Below are 16,353 nucleotides of genomic sequence, written 5' to 3' on the forward strand. Positions count from 1 at the left end.
GAGGAGGGGGTCCTATATTTCCCCTTCTTTTGTCTGGAATATATTCTTTTGCCATTTGGATACAATTTCTCAGCCTTTATGATTTTTTTTTCTAGTTTTCCTTATTCTGTAAACACAACAGTAAAGAAGAAAAAAAAATGCTCCACAAGCCCACTGACCTTGAAGCACTGGCAACTTGCCTAGAATAAAGTTTAGAATATGGTTCCTGGAATAGCATATCCATTTTGTTGGGTTAGTTTATCGTCTGGACTTTTTATGCTGAAACTTGGACTCAGGTGAGCTTTTGGTTAGGGTTAACTAGTCAGACTCTGGTGAGCTCTCAGAACTTTCATGGTTTGATTCTCATTATAAGAACATGTGTGGAGTCTAGAACCACTTTAATCAACTTGTTGAGATTTAGGGCAAGGTCTAGTGTTTCTTTTCGTAATTGTGTTTGAAAAAAGAGAGAGATGAGGCAAGACTCTGAACATGATTTGTGTGGAGCTCATAATTATTGGAAACCATGGTGTCCGAGGTGTCCTCGATGCTGCTGCTGACACCCAGTAGGAAGTGCCTCTTTTTTTTTTAATCAGGCAAGCCACCCATGGAATGGCCAGGAGATGAGAGGACAATGGAGAGAAACCCAGTGCCCATGCAGGAGAGCAAGCCTGACTGATGGCTGTTTCCCTCCACGAACTCTGCTTTGCGTCCTGAATTTTGCCAGAATTGATTTTGCAAGTTCCAAGACTCTGTTTCCTCCCTGTGGAACTGAGGAAGACAAGTGTTCAGGGCTTGAAAGAGAACTGGCTGATACAAAGGCTAGGGAGGTGAAGGCAAGGGCAGGAGGCCTGAAGATGGCCCCCTCATAGTGGCCCAGCCCAGAGGCCAACCGCTTCCAACTCTTTCACTCTTAACCATTTAAAAAAAGGCTTCAAATCATGATGACATTGACCTAGTTGCCTAAAATCAGTGCTTTTCATAACTTGATTCTGTTTGACATGGTTCCCTCTAGGAGAATGTTAGGGATTGAAACTATTTGTATATGTTGAAATTTGTAGGGGTTCAGGAACCCATGGTAGAAATACTAAGCTATTTATTACAGGTAGACTTTTTTTTTTTTTTAAAGTAGGCTATTGTGTCTGTATATTTTAAGACAAATAATCACTTCACCTTTGGTGCCTTTCATGTGTCACATAAGCATTCCTGTCAATCATGGGATTGGGGGGAAAATGATGTACATTTAGTTATAACAGATAACACTATTTTTGTAGCATGATTTTAGATTGTGTCCTTTTAATATTGCTTTCAACAATGCTGGTCTTGACGTTCGGGCCATTTTCCTTTTCAACTTGGTAGATATTTTTAAAAAACCCCAAAACAAAAACAATCCCTGGCCACTCCTGTCTCTTCTCTGCTGCCTTCTCCCCCACATTTTGTTTTTGCAAGATTAAATCGTCTGAGAGAGTATATTTCTGTGAAATAATCACAAGTCAGTATAATTGCATTTGGCATTGTTTAGCTATTTGCTCAGTTTGAAGGGCCCCTGCTCACCTCAAATAGTATGAGGAAACTGGCTCCATGGTTAAAAAAAAAGAAAAAAAAAAGATTATCATCTGTTCTTTGACTTTCCCCGTGCTGGGTCTGAAGTGATGGAAAGCCTGTCTGGCTCCTTGCCTTGTCACCCAGGTGACCCTGAGGATGTCCTCTGGTTTGGCTCAGTGCCTCCTGCTCCCATCACAGACAGGCTCCTGGCCTCATTTTCCACCCAGATTTCAGATAGGGTTGTGGATGCCCCAGCTGGGGTGGGGGTGGGGGAGAAGGGGTGCTGAGTGCAGGAGATGTGCTGCTGGGGAGAGCTAATGAAACGAAGGCATAGGCCAACTTTTGTGCTTCCTTCTGCTTTCCCAGCCCTGCAACACTGAGTTGCATCTAGTCAAGGAGAATCTTGGTAAGTAGTTGAGCCATTGCTGGATGAAGGTACGGATTTATTTAAACATGGAATTGTAGCTTTTGGTTTGTTCCTCTGAGTAGTCAGGACAGAACATGCAATCTTGTGATAACAAAGGAGTCCAGTCTGACAGCTGAGTGATAACTTTCCACTAGGGTTCTTCACCTAGTGGCACTTTTGAGGGGCAATGTTAATGATTGTCGTGGCTTCTAAGGTCTGTTTGTTTTGGGCAGTTTAGAAACCCAGCTGTGGGGCATTCTGAGGTGGCAGTCAGTGGGCAAGCTTTAATTTGTGCTGTTTGCAAGGCAGAGGTCCCATCCTGCCTCTCAAACTGACCCAGGCACCACAAGATGGATCTCCCCAGCTCCCAACTGTCTCTCAGGTTTGACTTTGTTCATTTGGAGTGGTTTTGGGAGCCCCAAGCATTTGTTCCTGTTGATTTATCCCTGACAGCAGACAAAGCCCCCTTTATTTCCTTCAGAGGACCAATTTTTCATGGTACTTGTTTTGATTGTTTTCATAGTGTTCAAATCTGTATTTTTGTATGTAGAGGGAAATAATTTTCAACACTAATCGCTAATAAATATTGTATTAAATTGTCATGAAGGAGTTCTTGTTTAATAAATGGACATGTAAAACGCTGTTGTCTCTTCTTTCTGCCTTGTCTCCTCTTCCCTAAAAGGCTGTGAATCCAGCTCCTGAAGCAGGCTTACTCTGCAGAGGTGGCATGGAGCCACACTCCGTAGGGTGCTGGCAAAGTGCAGCATAAAGTCCCCCGTGGGCCTCTCTTGGCCTCTGCACCTTTAACTTTCATGCATGTTTTCACAGCATGCTATGTGACAGTTGGGCAGAATGCCTTACCTCTTTCTGAGCCTGGGCCACAATACTGAGTGGGACCCTCCCAAGCTGCAACTCTGAAGTCCCTCATGCAACCAGTTTCAATACCACAAGAGCCCTGGGTTCTGGCCCTCAAGGGATGCTATTCTAACTCATGAGTGAGAGGGTTCTAGACTTCTTTCCTTTCCTTTGGGTTTCTTTGACAGTAAACAGAGGCTTCTGTGCCAGTCAGAGGCTGACCCCAATGCAGGACATAGAGTAAGTGCATATACCTTGCTGCTGGAACCAAACACTGTCAGGATTCACTCCATGTGTGTCACTAGTTGATACTGAAGCATCAGTGTCACTGCACAATATTGTTCTGGGTAACAGAAGTGTTTTTCAGTCACACACACTCCAAGCAGGTAGTCAGTCTGGTTTAATCCATTATAGTTTTTTTTTTTTTTTTTTCTTTCAGGGCAGGAGATTCACATGCAAGAATATGGTTACAAATGCCCCAAACCTGGTCCCCAATCTCTGGCTCATTCCCAAGGTCTCTTGGTCACAGAAATGCCATCTGTTAAGCTGCTTTAGTATTTAGGAAAAAAAAAACAAAAAACAAAAACTATAAAAAAGCTACAAAACCCCATCAAAGCATACATATACTGTATGTTCCCAGGTGAACACAGAAGGCTTGTCTCATCTTTCATGAGGGAGCCAGTTGGCCTGCCCTGGTGTCCAGAGGAAGCACAGTGTCCTTGAGTCCCAAGGACTTGCCTGCATGAAGAGGGCTCTGCTGGGCCTGCCCAGCTGCCCGGGTCACAGTTTCGGCCACTGTGATGGTTGTCTGTTGGCTAGTTGGCAAGTGAGTCTGTGAGCTCTTCTCTGAACCTGTCTTGGACCCAGGAACAGAAGTCGTGGTTTCCAGGACTAAGGTGCCACCCATCTTGGGTGGCAAAACCTGCTCTAAGATGGGAAGGCTAAGTCTTCTCCCTCCACAACGAGGAGGGAGCTTGTGCTTCTTAAACAAAGACTCCTGAAAGGACTGTTCTCAACAAAGTGCTGGCATAAGCAGGAGCACCCTATGCAGGTGGGGGCCACCAGGGCCCGGCAGGCTGGCGCTCCAGTGGCTTCTGTCTGTTCTTGGTAGTGAAACAGACAATCCCCCCCACCCACTCCACAGCAAGAACTACAACTGAGACAGCTGCATCTGCTGTCCCATGGTTTTGGCAACAAGGTTATAGGAAATAGGATCTGTGGAACAGGAGTGGGAGAGGGTGGGACATTCAAGACACCCTCACACAGAGTGGTTTAACAGCACTAGTCCAGGGGTGCAGTTTTAAATGCAGAGCTCAGGAATGTAACCTTGAGGCTGTGGACAGGCCCACTTGGGGGATCTCCCTTCCACATCAGTGCCTTCTGGCCACACTCCCAGCAGTCCTGTCAGGAAGGTGCAGGTGTGAGGCCCAGGTGCTCAGGTTGCTGGGCACAGACAAGCCTTCAGTCAGAGTCCGAGTCTGAGTTGGAATTGTCCTCTGAAAGGAAAGCAGAGAGGATGCTGGCTGGAATCTTGGGCAGGGGTGTGGGGATGCTTGCATGGAAGGCATACCAGGCTGCCAGCAGAAGCCCTGAGCCACCTCTCCTGTGGCTAACTACCTTCAGCAAGGTCTGCTGGCTTCAGTGAGGGCAGGCCGGATCACAGGTAGGCATGTTCACCTCCAGATGCAGGTAGGGGATGAGGGAGCACTTTCAACCCAGACTAAGCCCAAGTGCCCTTTGTCCAGGACCCCAGGACTAACCAAGGCTTCAGGGCCATTCTCACCTGGGGGTGTCAGGTTGTACATCTGCACTCCATCCTTACACCCCAAGCCCAATTCAGCAGGACAGGATGAGGATATCTACTTTCTTGTCTTCAAACTAAAATATACTGAAAAATCAGCAAACTTATTTTCAGTCCTTTCTAACAGTTGTGTAATGTTAAGGGCTTGTCAGTGAGGCGTGACTTGAGGGCTCCTAAAATCCCACTACTGATGACGTTTTGTAGTCTTCTAGAACCTCTCCAGGCAAGAAAAGCATCCCTGCCCTCCTGCCCCAACCAGTGCCACTTGCTATGTTTTGATGCTCTTCCCCAGGGTTGCCCAGGCAAGGCCTAGTGGATTTTGCTATATTTGTGTCCAATGTAAGCTAGAGAAACTTAACACAAAACAGCTATTACATAGACATATATGGACTTATATATATAAATAAAATTCTCCAACTATTAAAAACACAAAATAATCCAAATGTGTGTCTCTAGGGACATTTACCCCTGGATCCCTGGGCTGACTGTTGGGCAGCTGCAGCAGGTGGCAGACGTCTGAGGACAAGGTCTAGGAGCAATCAGTCATGTTTGTAGAGGTACTAGAATGAGCTGAGAAACATTCACTTAGAGCAGAAAGGCAGTGTCTGGGACACTGTGGCCCCAGAAGCAGATCTGTTGGGGAGGCTGGTGGTTCCTAAACCTAACCAGCTGAGTCCTGCCTCAGACACCAGGTGCTTGGTGGGGAGGATCCCAAGGCCAGGGCAGGCCCTGCAGGCCTGAGAGCTCCATGGTCCACCTGCCCAGCCATAGCACTGCTGGGCAGCTCCAGAGAAGTGTCTGGCCTGGATGGAAGCCCCAACTCTTTAACGCTGTTATCTTCTCCCTCCACTTTACCCTCCTTCTTGTGCCTGCAGACTCCTACACACCTGTCAAGAGCCAGTTCTGGGTCACTCCCAACAGCCTCCAGGGCAGGCAGGGCTCACCTTCAACTGCTTTATCTCTACTCATTAACTTCTATTTTGTTATAATGACCACTTTAGGCTGAAGCCTGTCTGTGCACCTCTAGTGCTCAGCATAGGGTAGCTTCAGCAGGATGACACAAGGGCCTCAAAGAGATAGGCGATCCCAGGCTGAGTTTGGAGCCAAACATCTCCAGGGTCTCTAAGCTGCAAGGAAATGGCCAGTGGGCCTCAGAGCCCTCGGGGAGGGGGCATTCCAGGTCAGCACCCCACCACTCTGCCCCTCTAGGCCAGGGCCTCTAGGGGCCTCCATGCAGTGTGAGCAACACCTGAAGAAGGTCAGGTAATACTTCCACACCAGCTGTGGTGCCTCCTGACAAATCAGTGTATGGCTTTACCACATGCCCTGCCCTGTGCAAGGGACAAGCACTCCAACGATGTGACAGTATGGCTGTGTTGTCACTGACATAAAATCAGGTGACAAAAATGCTGCCTGTCTGGGCTGGAAGGATGTCTGCTGCACTTTGTTTACAAATAAAACCCAAACAAGCCTGCACATGCCTGGGTTTGCCTGAGGGCTGTGGGCTCTGGCAGGCAAGGTGGCAGGGGAAGCTGGGTCCAGCAGGTAGCCACTTTGGATCTCAGGTGGACAGGTGTCCTTGCAATGACTGGTTGCCCTGGGGGGCTCATCCAGGAAGGGAGGCTTGCACGGCCAAAAGCTTGGGCTTTGTGCTCAGATCAACCCTCCAGGAAAGCCTGAGGTCAGGGAGGACTGGCTTAGTGACTCACCTCATGAAGGCCTGTGACAACTAGACTACAGAAACGCTTTCTGCCCCTTCCCCAGCTGCAAACTAGCCAGGTGTCCCCAAGGAAGGCCTTGCAGCTATCCTAAGGGTGATCACCCTGCAGGATGGCTACTCACCTTCTGTCCTGTGGGCAGTGTTCTCATCTGCAGAATCTCCTTGCTTGAGGAATTTAGCCACGTCGTTAAAGATCAGGCAGAAGTCAACTGCAAATACGATGGTGGCAAAGAAGCCAAAAACCTGTGGGACACATGCAGAGCATATGGCAGAGAACCCTGTGCAGGGTGATGAGACGTCACCAGAAACCCAGATCCCTGGTCCAGAATGCTGGGCAGGGGAGGCATCCCATCTGGACAGGGTGATGGAAAACGGAGATTTTCTGCAGACTCAGCTAGTGACCAGCCTTTCACTGGAGTTCAGGGCAGAGAGAATCTCCAGCAAAAGGACTCTGGAAGAGCTGAGGCCCACCTGGGAGCCCAAGGGGCCCAAGCAGGGAGAAGATGTGCCCAGGTCCCACCATTACTGGGTGCCCAGAGGAAAACCTGGAGTTTCAGGAGAGGACATTGCTGAATACTTGCTGGGGGTAGGGCGGCTGCTTACCCCAGCTGCTTTGAAAGCCCCTTCTGAGTATTTGGCAACAGCTGTGATGGAGATGACGAAGTAGATGAGGGCAGCGGTGACACAGCGCAGGAAGTCCTGGAGAGAGAGGGGAATGGCCAGGCTGCCCTGAGCTCCCAGAGTGGAGACAACGTGGGTCACACACCAACCCCAAGCCCAGCACCTGGGAGACCTGCCCTGCACAGGCCCTGGTCTGACCCTGCAGGTGCTTCCTACTGTCTTTCAGGCTCCCCTTTCTCCTGTCCCTGGTTCAGCTGGATGCTGTCCTCTGCTCTGTAGGCAACAAACGGTGTGGACCAGACTGCAGCTTGCTCTGTGGCTTGGCCCATTTGGAGGCAGAAGTTAGAAACTTGTCACCCGTGAAATTCAGCTCTCTAATGGGGAGACCTCACTGGGCCTTCTTTGCCACACACTTGTGGCCGATCCATTTATGGATCATAGTCTCATCCCTAAAATGGGGACGCAGAAAGTGCAGCCCTCCCCAGCTGGGTGCAAGGATACTGGAGATGAGACAAGCCTGTGATCCCAGCTTTTGATGCCTCCTCTTTATGATGCATTTCCTTCAACAAAGGCCACTGGTGGGACTCTGGGGCCCCGAGGTGATCAATCAAGGCCAGGGCTGAGGTCTGGGGATGCTCAAAAGTCCTCAGTTAACCTGCCCTGCATTGGAAATGGCTTGAATTCCTGTGGCTGAGGAACATTCCTCCAAGGCTCCGTTGAGAGCAATATCGCCACCTGGTGGTCAGAGACCACTTGGCTTCCCTGGTTCACAGACCTGTTCTGGAGGCCCCATAACCTCCTTGAGGTCCCAAGGCTGCTCAGTGGCAAGGCCTGGATTATCTGATGCCTGCCAGCTGTCAAGTGCCCCTTCTGCACTTTGAAGACATAGAAAGGCCGCAGCACAGGACTCCGGATTTCTCATCTGCCCACTGTGTGATGGGGATTAAAGCCAACCCCTTACTCCCCTGATGCTCACCATCATGGGCCAGCACAAACCCTGCCATTTGTCATTCAGCTGCATGGCATCAGCAAAGAGGAAGTAGACAGCCAGCAGGAACTCCAGCAGAGGCACGGTGAGGAAGGCCGATGCAGAGGACACCACATAGCAGATAAAGGTGATGAACGAGAGACCCTGCAGGGAAGAGAGAGTCAGAACCTCTTCTGTCCCAAAGCAGGGGAAGTCGCTTGCTCAGTCCCACAACTGACAAGTGGCAGAGTCAGGATTAAAGGTGTCACAAGACCCAGGCCCACACCAGGGCTGTCCCCAGTCCTTCTGGGTGTGGCCTTGAATCCTGACATCATGCAACCTCCCTGCCACAACCCCTTCTTGAAGTCCTAGTCTCCTCAGTGTGTCCAGCCCCCAGGAGGCCACCTGCTGGGTCTGCTCCACCCCTCCCCTTACTGGCTCTATGACAGAATCCCCCCAACTCCAACGACCAGCAAGCAGCACACCAAAGCCAAACAATCGCCAGTTTCAAACTGTAACATCTGACACAAATATCTGCGCTTTTCACTGAGTGTAAATTTTACCTGAAAAATAGAAAACAAGGGCTGGGGAGGTGTGACTTAAGTAAGTCACCTGCCTTGCAGGTGCAAGTTCCTGAGTTCAACAACCCCCAGTCTGAAAAAAAAACAACAATCTTGAACTGAAGTCAGTGATGTGCATGTTAGAAGTGTATGGAACTGAAATGGATTGATGTCTGGAATTTAGTTTCAGTGCAGCAAAACAGATAGATAGGTTATAAAGCAAACAGCAAAATGTTAACCACTGTACAATCTAGGTGGGGGACATATGTGATCTAAATGATTTAGTGATATAAATCATTAACATTCCAGATCTTTTATATATTTGCAAATCTTTATTTTTTTGGTATTATAGGGTTTGAACTCAGGGCTTCGCGCTTGCTAGGCAGGCAGTCTACCACTTCAGCCATGCCCCCAGCCTGCAAATCTTCATAAGAAGAAAAAACTCTCCAGGATAGGATACATTGACACTGACACACACTTGGGACTGTGTGACACAGCCTGTGTTAAAGGTGGAGGTAGCTGTACTTGACCTCCAGTCAAAATACTACACCTTGGCCTACTGAAGCCACCAGTTAGTCCCGTATACTGTAGTGTGGTGCAAGGAGGACCAAAAGGATGGGGCTGTTGACCGGTCAGTGGTTTCTCCATGCCCAATGCCCACTGAGGCATATGGGTATCTTCTCTATGCCCTTCCCCCAAACCCACATGCAGGCACTGTGCATAGCAGATGAGCAGACTCAGTATCACACAGCTAATAAGAGAGTACCAGGGCTGGCTAACCTGTGGGCTCTAAAGGCCTTCATCTCCCCTGGTTTCTGTCACTGTGGCTGGCTTTGAGCACTTTCATGGTGAGTGAAGTTGAGGCCCAGGGGTTGACTACAGAGACCCATAGGGACACTCAGATGTCCCACAGGAAGCACTGTGGCTGCTTCAGATAAATGAGTTGCAGGGATCCCAGGAAGTCCCCAGGGCACCCTAGCTGCCCTTAACATGGCCTTGGGGGTAGCTAAGCCTCCCCACCCCACCCCAAGACAGGAAACAAGGCACAGAGAGAGGCTGGAAAGCTGCCAGGGCCTCCTTGCCCAGGAGGCAAGGCCATCAGATGGTGACCAGCTCTGTTCACAGATGGCCCCTGCGGTACTTCCTCCCTGTGTCCCTCCCTTTCCTGTCCCATCCTCCCCATCAAAGCTGATTCTGGGGATCTCTCTCTCAATTCCTGGTTTCTTATTCCCCATTCTTGGTGACCACTTTCCTCCCCCTTCCTGTCCCTGTCAGCCTCCCCACTTGCATGGGTCTGGGGGTGGAAGGAAGATCAGGTGCAGGACTGTCCACCCCTTACCCTTCCTTCCTCCTCCCTTCCTTATTCTTCTAAGCCTGGGATCCTGACACCCAGCTAGGACGAGGACCCACTCTGTGCTCTGGTTGGCACCCCAACCCCTATCCATGAGGTGGCCCTGGGTAGGGTGTGGTTGGAGCCCCCCTTGTGGAGGGTGGACTCAAGATTTCTTCTCCTGCTGTCTTGGCTGCCAGAGGACTTGGGGGAGGAGCAGAAGTGGCCAGCCTGGGGGCGGTCCCTGGGAGTGTGGGTTCACTTGGAGTTGAGTAGGTGCCCAACCAGTGACTTTGGGGCTGACCACGAGACAAGAGAGGCTGTAGGATACCCCCTGCCACGTGCCGTGGGGGTAGGGGACAGGTCAGGGGGCAGAAATATTCCTGCGACGCCCCATCCTCTTCGATCCCACTTGGCCCAACCGAGTCACCTTGTCAAATCCCCCAGACGCCTCTATTCGCACTTTCTGTCTCCCCCGACCCCAACTCTAAGTGAGAACAGAACAGGTACGGTCAAGTTGCTGGGCTCTAAACTACAAGTGACAGAGGGCGCTCCCTTCTCCCTCCTCCCGTCTCCCCTCTGCCTGGCCTCCTCCTCCCCCCATCCTGGGCGTCCCTCCGCCCCATACGCGACAGTGCGGGAGTTACCGGAGTGTTGGGAGGACAAAGAAGGCTTGCACCACCGGGTGGGGACGAGCGGGAAGGAGGAAGGACAGCGGGGGCGGGCGGAGGGGATGAAGTCACCCCGCTGCCTCCGGCTCCCGCCCCCCGGCCCGCGCCTCTCCCGCTCCGGAAAGCCTCCCAGCCCGGCGAGCTCCCCTTTCCGCCTGCCGCCCTCGGCGGGACCCTGAACGTCGGGGCGGCTGATCCTCCCGGGAGGCGGCGGGAAGATTTGCGGAGCGCAGCCGAGGGGCAGCCGTGCCGCGGACCCAGAGAGGGCAGAGGCATCCGAGGTCCCATTGCGCGGGGCGCCGATCCCTCACCAGGGTCCCCTCGCCCCGCGTCCCCGGTCCCCTGATTAGGGCCTCGCGGGTTGAAGAACCGGGAAGCCTTGGCCGCTTAAGCGCAGCCGTCCGAAACTTGGGGACGACGGCCCAACTTTGCGGGGCTTTCAAGGGGACTGCCGAGCGGGCCTCCGGGACGGGGGATCGGAGCGCGACACCGCCCCCCACCCCATCCGACGTGGGCTTTGGCAGGGAGCGGCGCGGTCGCAGGGTCCCCGCGCACTCACCGACTCCGCCAGCAGGAGGCGACCTTTGAGCGAGCAGAGGAAGGCGCGCGCCGGCAGCAGAGCGCGGAGCGCGGGGACCGCCGCGCCGGCCCGGGAACCGCCCGCGGGCTCGGGCTCCGGCTCGGGGTCCGGGTCGGGGGGCCACATGGCGACGGCACAGGGCAGAGGCTCGGCCTCCCTGCCTCTCACCCCGCCCCAGGGAGGGAAGCGGAAACCCAGGCTGTGCGGAAGGAGGAAAAGGCGAACGCCGCTCGGCGAGGGGCGCATCCCCCGCCGCTCCGCCCCCGCCCCGCCCCCGCCGCCCCGCCCCCTCCCCTAGGGACCCCGGGTGTCTACCCCCCGCCCCGCCCGGGGCCCAGTCCTCTGCCTCCTCTTCCTCTCACTCTTGTCCTGGCCGCCTAAACTCTCTCATCGCCGCCCCCGAACACCATCGGAGCCCCTGCCGTTTGCCCCGGCCCAGAGGGTTGTCAACACCCGCTGTCCCCAAACTAACTTCCTGCCCATGCGTGCGTCCAAGACCCAGAAACTTAGGAGTGTAGATATCAAAGACCCCAGCCTTGTCCTCCCACGACTGACCGCGCTGTTGGCTCCTGCTCTGTCTCCCCAGCACCCCCAGTCCGCCAGCGATCCGAGTTTCCTTTACTTCCCTGGCCGCCCTCCGCCCGTCCTCGGTCGGCCCATCCTCCTTCCGGACCTCCTTATTGGCTCTCCCAGCCCTGGGTGCCCCCCAGCCCCAGGCCATCCTGGGCGGACCTCCATGGCCAGCATAGCCCCAACTCCCTCCCTCCCTCCCTCTTTCTCCCTCCCTTACTCTCCCCTCTCTCCCTTCCTCCCTTCCCCTTTCGGTCTCCTGAGCCAGAGACCAGGGGATTGTTCTGTCCTCCCTCACCATCACATCACCAAATCCCGCCTCCTTCTAAAGTTTTCTTTGACCTCTGCCCGTTTCTAACCACCCGTGGGTCCTAAACCACTCCTGCCCCCCTGAACTGTGTGGAGGCCTGTAAGAGGTCTTGACTGCCTTCCTTGTGAGCCACAGAGGTGCTTAGATCACCAATCACGGTAACTCCTACCACGACTTCCCCAAACAAAACAAACCTCAGGAGCTTCCCTTCTCGCTTAGGGTCTGCAGTAGACAGGATATAATAACCTGTTGCATTACTTTCATTGTTTTCCTCCCAACCATCTACCTTCTTACAGCTTCTTGAACAAACTATGCTCCCTCCTGCCACCAGGCCTTTGTACATGCTGACCCAGCTAGTAATGTTCTTCCTCTGCCTTCTTATCTGGTGACTTCCTTCTTATTCATCAGTGACCATAATGCCTGATTATTTCTTCAGGAAGCCTGTTCAAGCATCCATTTGTTTATGTAATAGCTGCTCTAGAAGGCCAGGATTCAGGGAAGCCCCAGCTATGGGAGGGGTGGGAGTGTGTGTGTGTAGGGGGGAGCAGATGGAAGAGGAAATACTGAAGGAGTCCAAAGAATCCCGAATAAGATGACTTGTTGTTGACATCTGGCTGATTCCCAGGTCTTAGTGGGTGAGGAGAGGAGGAACCAGAGAAGGGGCAGGGCCAGATTGTGGAAGACCAGCCCCTGGGGTTTGGATTTTACTCACAATTCTCAGTTCCGATCTGTGTAGTTAAAAACATGGCTGTGGCTTGTTTTTAACTTGTTTATGGCAGAGTGGCTCAGTGGTAGAGTGCCTGCCTAACAAGTGGGAGCCCCTGAGTGCAACCTCCATCACCCCCAAAAAACAAGAAAAACACATGGTTCTGGGACTGGAGGCATGGCTCAAGCAGTATAATGCCTGCTTTTTTTTTTTTTTTTTTTTGCAAGGATGAAGTCCTGAGTTCAAACCTAAGTCCCACCAAAAACCAAAACAAAACCATGGTTCCGGCCTGGGCATGGTGGCCTGTAATCCCAGCTACTTGGGAGGCTGAGATCCAGAGGATCGAGATTTCAGGTCAGCCCTGGTGTGGGGGGAGCTCACGAGACCCCATCTCAACCAAAAGAAAGCTCCATCCTATCTACTCCGGAGGCGTGAAGGGTAAATAGGGTCATGGTTCAGGCTGCCCAGTCATAAACCCCAGACTGTACTCGAAAAATAGCTGAAGCAAAAAGGGCTGGGAGTATGGCTCAATTGGTAGAGTGCCTGCGTGGCAAACACAAAGTCCCCCAAGACAGCCAAAAACAAACAAACAAAGCAGTGGCTCTGAACTGTAACCCCAATAATACGAAGGAAACAGCCCAGTTTCTAAAATTGGCCAAAAATTTGAACGATTTACCAAAGGAGACATCAGAATTCCAATAAAGCAACAAAAAGCTGCTTATCATTGTTAGTCACCTAGGCATGCAAATTAAGACCAGGACAAGACACTGCTGGAACGGCTTAAAAACGGAGGACACTACCAAGTCCCAGTGAGAATGTAAGGCATACCACAGCCGGGGCATCCGTTGCTACCACCGGTTTGGAAAGCAGTCTGGAAGTTTCTTGAAAGTTAACTGTAGCTTACAGGAGGATTCGGTCGTTTGACTCACAGACATTTATCTGATGGAAATGTTCACAGCAGTTCTATTTTTTTTTTTTTTTTGCGGTGGTTGGAACTCAGGACCTTGTGCTTGCTAGGCAGGGGCCCTACCACTTGAGCCATGTCTCCAGCAACAGCTCTGTTTTTAATAATGTAAACTTGAAACTGTCACATGTCCCTCAGCTGGTGAAGGAATAAACAAACCTACTACTCATCAAGGAAAAGTAATCAACCTTTGATAAACACAACGTATTTGTAGCTATTATGTTGAATGCAAGATGCCAAATTCAAGGGTGCATACTTTTTTTTTTCCTTTTTAATGAAATTCCACAACAGGCAAAACTAAGGATGGTAACTGAAATCAGATCAGTAGTTGTCTGGGGTGGGCACAAGAACACATTTCCTGGGGTGCTAGAAATATTCTTAGCACATATGCTTAATTTTGACTGGTGTGGCGGTTGCACGGGGGTATTCGTGTGTCACACCGTATTGAACTACACACTTAAAATGGGTGCATTAGCCGGGCGCCTGTGGCTCATGCCTGTAATCCTAGCTACTCTGGAGGCTGAAATCTGGAGGATTGAGGTTTGAGGCCAGTCTGGACAAATAGTTCAGAAGACCTCATCTCCAGAGCAAAATGGACTGGAGGTGGCTCAAGTGGGAGAGCACCTGTTTTATAAGAGCAAAGCCCTGAGATCAAACTGTAGTCCCACCAGAAAAACTAGTGCATTTGACTTCATGTAAATTGTACCTCAATTTAGAAAAGGCAAGTAAAGAGAAAAGGCAAAATAGGGTGGCAGGACTAGAGAGAGAATGGGGATAGCTAAGTGCCTACCCCACCAGCGGGCTGTGAGCTCCCAGCCTCAGCCCAGGCTGACATCTGGGAATGTCTGCTATGGGAAGAAGGAAAGGCATATTCCTTTCAGACGCTTCTGTAAGGAAGGTTTCCTTTCTCCTTTGTTTATTTGCTTATTCAATTCTTTGGATTATAATTAAATAATCACACACAGTTTGGCTTTTGGTGGTTCTGAGAATTAAACCCAGAGCCTCATCCTGGCAGGCACTTGCTCTACCAGTTAAGCCACATCTCCAGCCCTTTAGGCTTAAGTTTGTTTTTCAAATAGGGTGTCTTGCTTTTGCCTGGCTAGCCTTGGATCACAATCCTCCTACTATCCCCTCTAGAGTAGCTGGGATTACAGTCATGAACCACCACTCCTGACCCTTGCACCCAGTTTTTTTTTTATATAAAAATTGTCAGGAAAGGTTTTATTTATTCATTTTGAAACATTGCAAAGAGTGCTGTTAGCAGCATTTATCTGCCTCTGTTTGTTTGTTTTTTTTTTACTTTTTTTTTAAAGGTAGCTCCACAAGCGAGTTGAATTCATTTCATTTTCCTTCTGTGACTTTTTATTTTTTATTTTTTTAATTATTCATATGTGCATACAATGCTTGTCATTTCTCCCCCTTGCCCCCACCCCCTCCCTTACCACCCACACCGCCCCCTCCCTCTCTCCCCCACCCCCTCGATACCCAGCAGAAACTATTTTGCCCTTATTTCTAATTTTGTTGTAGAGAGAGTATAAGCAATAATAGGAAGGAACAAGGGTTTTTGCTGGTTGAGATAAGGATAGCTATACAGGGCATTGACTCACATTGATTTCCTGTGCATGGGTGTTACCTTCTAGGTTAATTCTTTTTGATCTCACCTTTTCTCTAGTTCCTGGTCCGCTCTTCCTATTGGCCTCAGTTGCTTTTAAGGTATCTGCTTTAGTTTCTCTGCGTTGAGGGCAACAAATGCTAGCTAATTTTTTAGGTGTCTTACCTATCCCCACACCTCCCTTGTGCTCTCCCTTTTATCATGTGCTCAAAGTCCAATCCCCTTGTTGTGTTTGCCCTTGATCTAATGTCCACATATGAGGGAGAACATACAATTTTTGGTCTTTTGGGCCAGGCTAACCTCGCTCAGAATGATGTTCTCCAATTCCATCCATTTACCAGTGAATGATAACATTTCATTCTTCATAGCTGCATAAAATTTCATTGTGTATAGATACCACATTTTCTTAATCCATTCGTCAGTGGTGGGGCATCTTGGCTGTTTCCATAACTTGGCTATTGTGAATAGTGCTGCAATAAACATGGGTGCCTTGCACCCAATTTTGTTGGCTAAGTTGTTCCACCTTTGGCCACTGTCCTCCTCAGTAGTACTTGGTATATACAGCTTTGCTCCTGTGCACCTAATATGCCCTACCTTTATGCTTTTTTATATTTTCTTATTTGCTGACACTGTAAGGTTCATTTTGTATTGTCTTCATCCTCACCCCAGGATTAGCTGTGCCTCCATGAAACTCTAGTTCTTTTTACTGGGAAATAGTATTTAGAAACCAAGCTCTCTCAGGCAGTTTGCATTAGAAAATTTGCATTTTTCTAGTTATGGGTGGATCACAGTTGCTCACATGTGTGGCTGCTACAAGCGTTTCCCTTTGTGGGAATGACTGTTCACATTCTGTGCCTTTGTTGGTGGTTAGAAGTCAGTGCATAAGAATGCAAACATTCAGGAAACTGAGCCTGAGCTTCTCTGAGGTGGCAATTGTGTCCCCTCCTTGTTTGTCCTTTGTCTTTTACTTTGCATTTTTGCCATACAGAATTCTCTTTTGGAATCCGCTTGCTTTTCTCTTTGGATCTGTACATTTGTATTCATTGACTTCCTGCCACTATAATGAAACACCTGACATAATTAATACATAAAGAGAAAGAGATTATTTTGGCTCGTGGATTCGGAGGTCCTAGCCATGATCAGGCAGACGCATGGCTTT

General features: G+C 50.3%; 2 protein-coding genes across 3 annotated transcripts in view; one reads left to right on the forward strand and one right to left on the reverse strand.

Moving 5' to 3' along the window:
- Cmtm4 (CKLF like MARVEL transmembrane domain containing 4) overlaps positions 1-2,568 on the forward strand; it is a 57,443-nt gene extending 54,875 nt beyond the window's left edge. Inside the window, exon 5 of the mRNA XM_020174563.2 lies at positions 96-2,568. Coding sequence (XP_020030152.1) covers positions 96-183 — 88 coding nt within the window. The 3' untranslated portion in view covers positions 184-2,568. The remainder of the gene's footprint in view (positions 1-95) is intronic.
- A 599-nt stretch (positions 2,569-3,167) lies between these two features.
- Positions 3,168-11,246, reverse strand: Cmtm3 (CKLF like MARVEL transmembrane domain containing 3). Of its 2 annotated transcripts, none has more exons than XM_020174560.2 (5): positions 11,012-11,246; positions 7,901-8,056; positions 6,907-7,002; positions 6,426-6,546; positions 3,168-4,278 (listed from the first exon to the last, which is right to left on the reverse strand). In XM_020174560.2, exons 1-5 carry the CDS (start codon positions 11,156-11,158, stop codon positions 4,244-4,246), a joined length of 555 nt encoding a protein of 184 aa, XP_020030149.1. In that variant the 5' UTR covers positions 11,159-11,246; the 3' UTR covers positions 3,168-4,243. The 2 variants fall into 2 exon arrangements, with proteins under 2 accessions (XP_020030149.1, XP_073912004.1); XM_074055903.1 differs by lacking the exon at positions 11,012-11,246 and adding an exon at positions 10,429-10,854.
- Between the last annotated feature and the right edge of the window lie 5,107 nt (positions 11,247-16,353).

The sequence above is a fragment of the Castor canadensis genome, chromosome 15 (genome assembly GCF_047511655.1).
Source record: "Castor canadensis chromosome 15, mCasCan1.hap1v2, whole genome shotgun sequence".
Classification (NCBI taxonomy): Eukaryota; Metazoa; Chordata; class Mammalia; order Rodentia; family Castoridae; genus Castor; species Castor canadensis.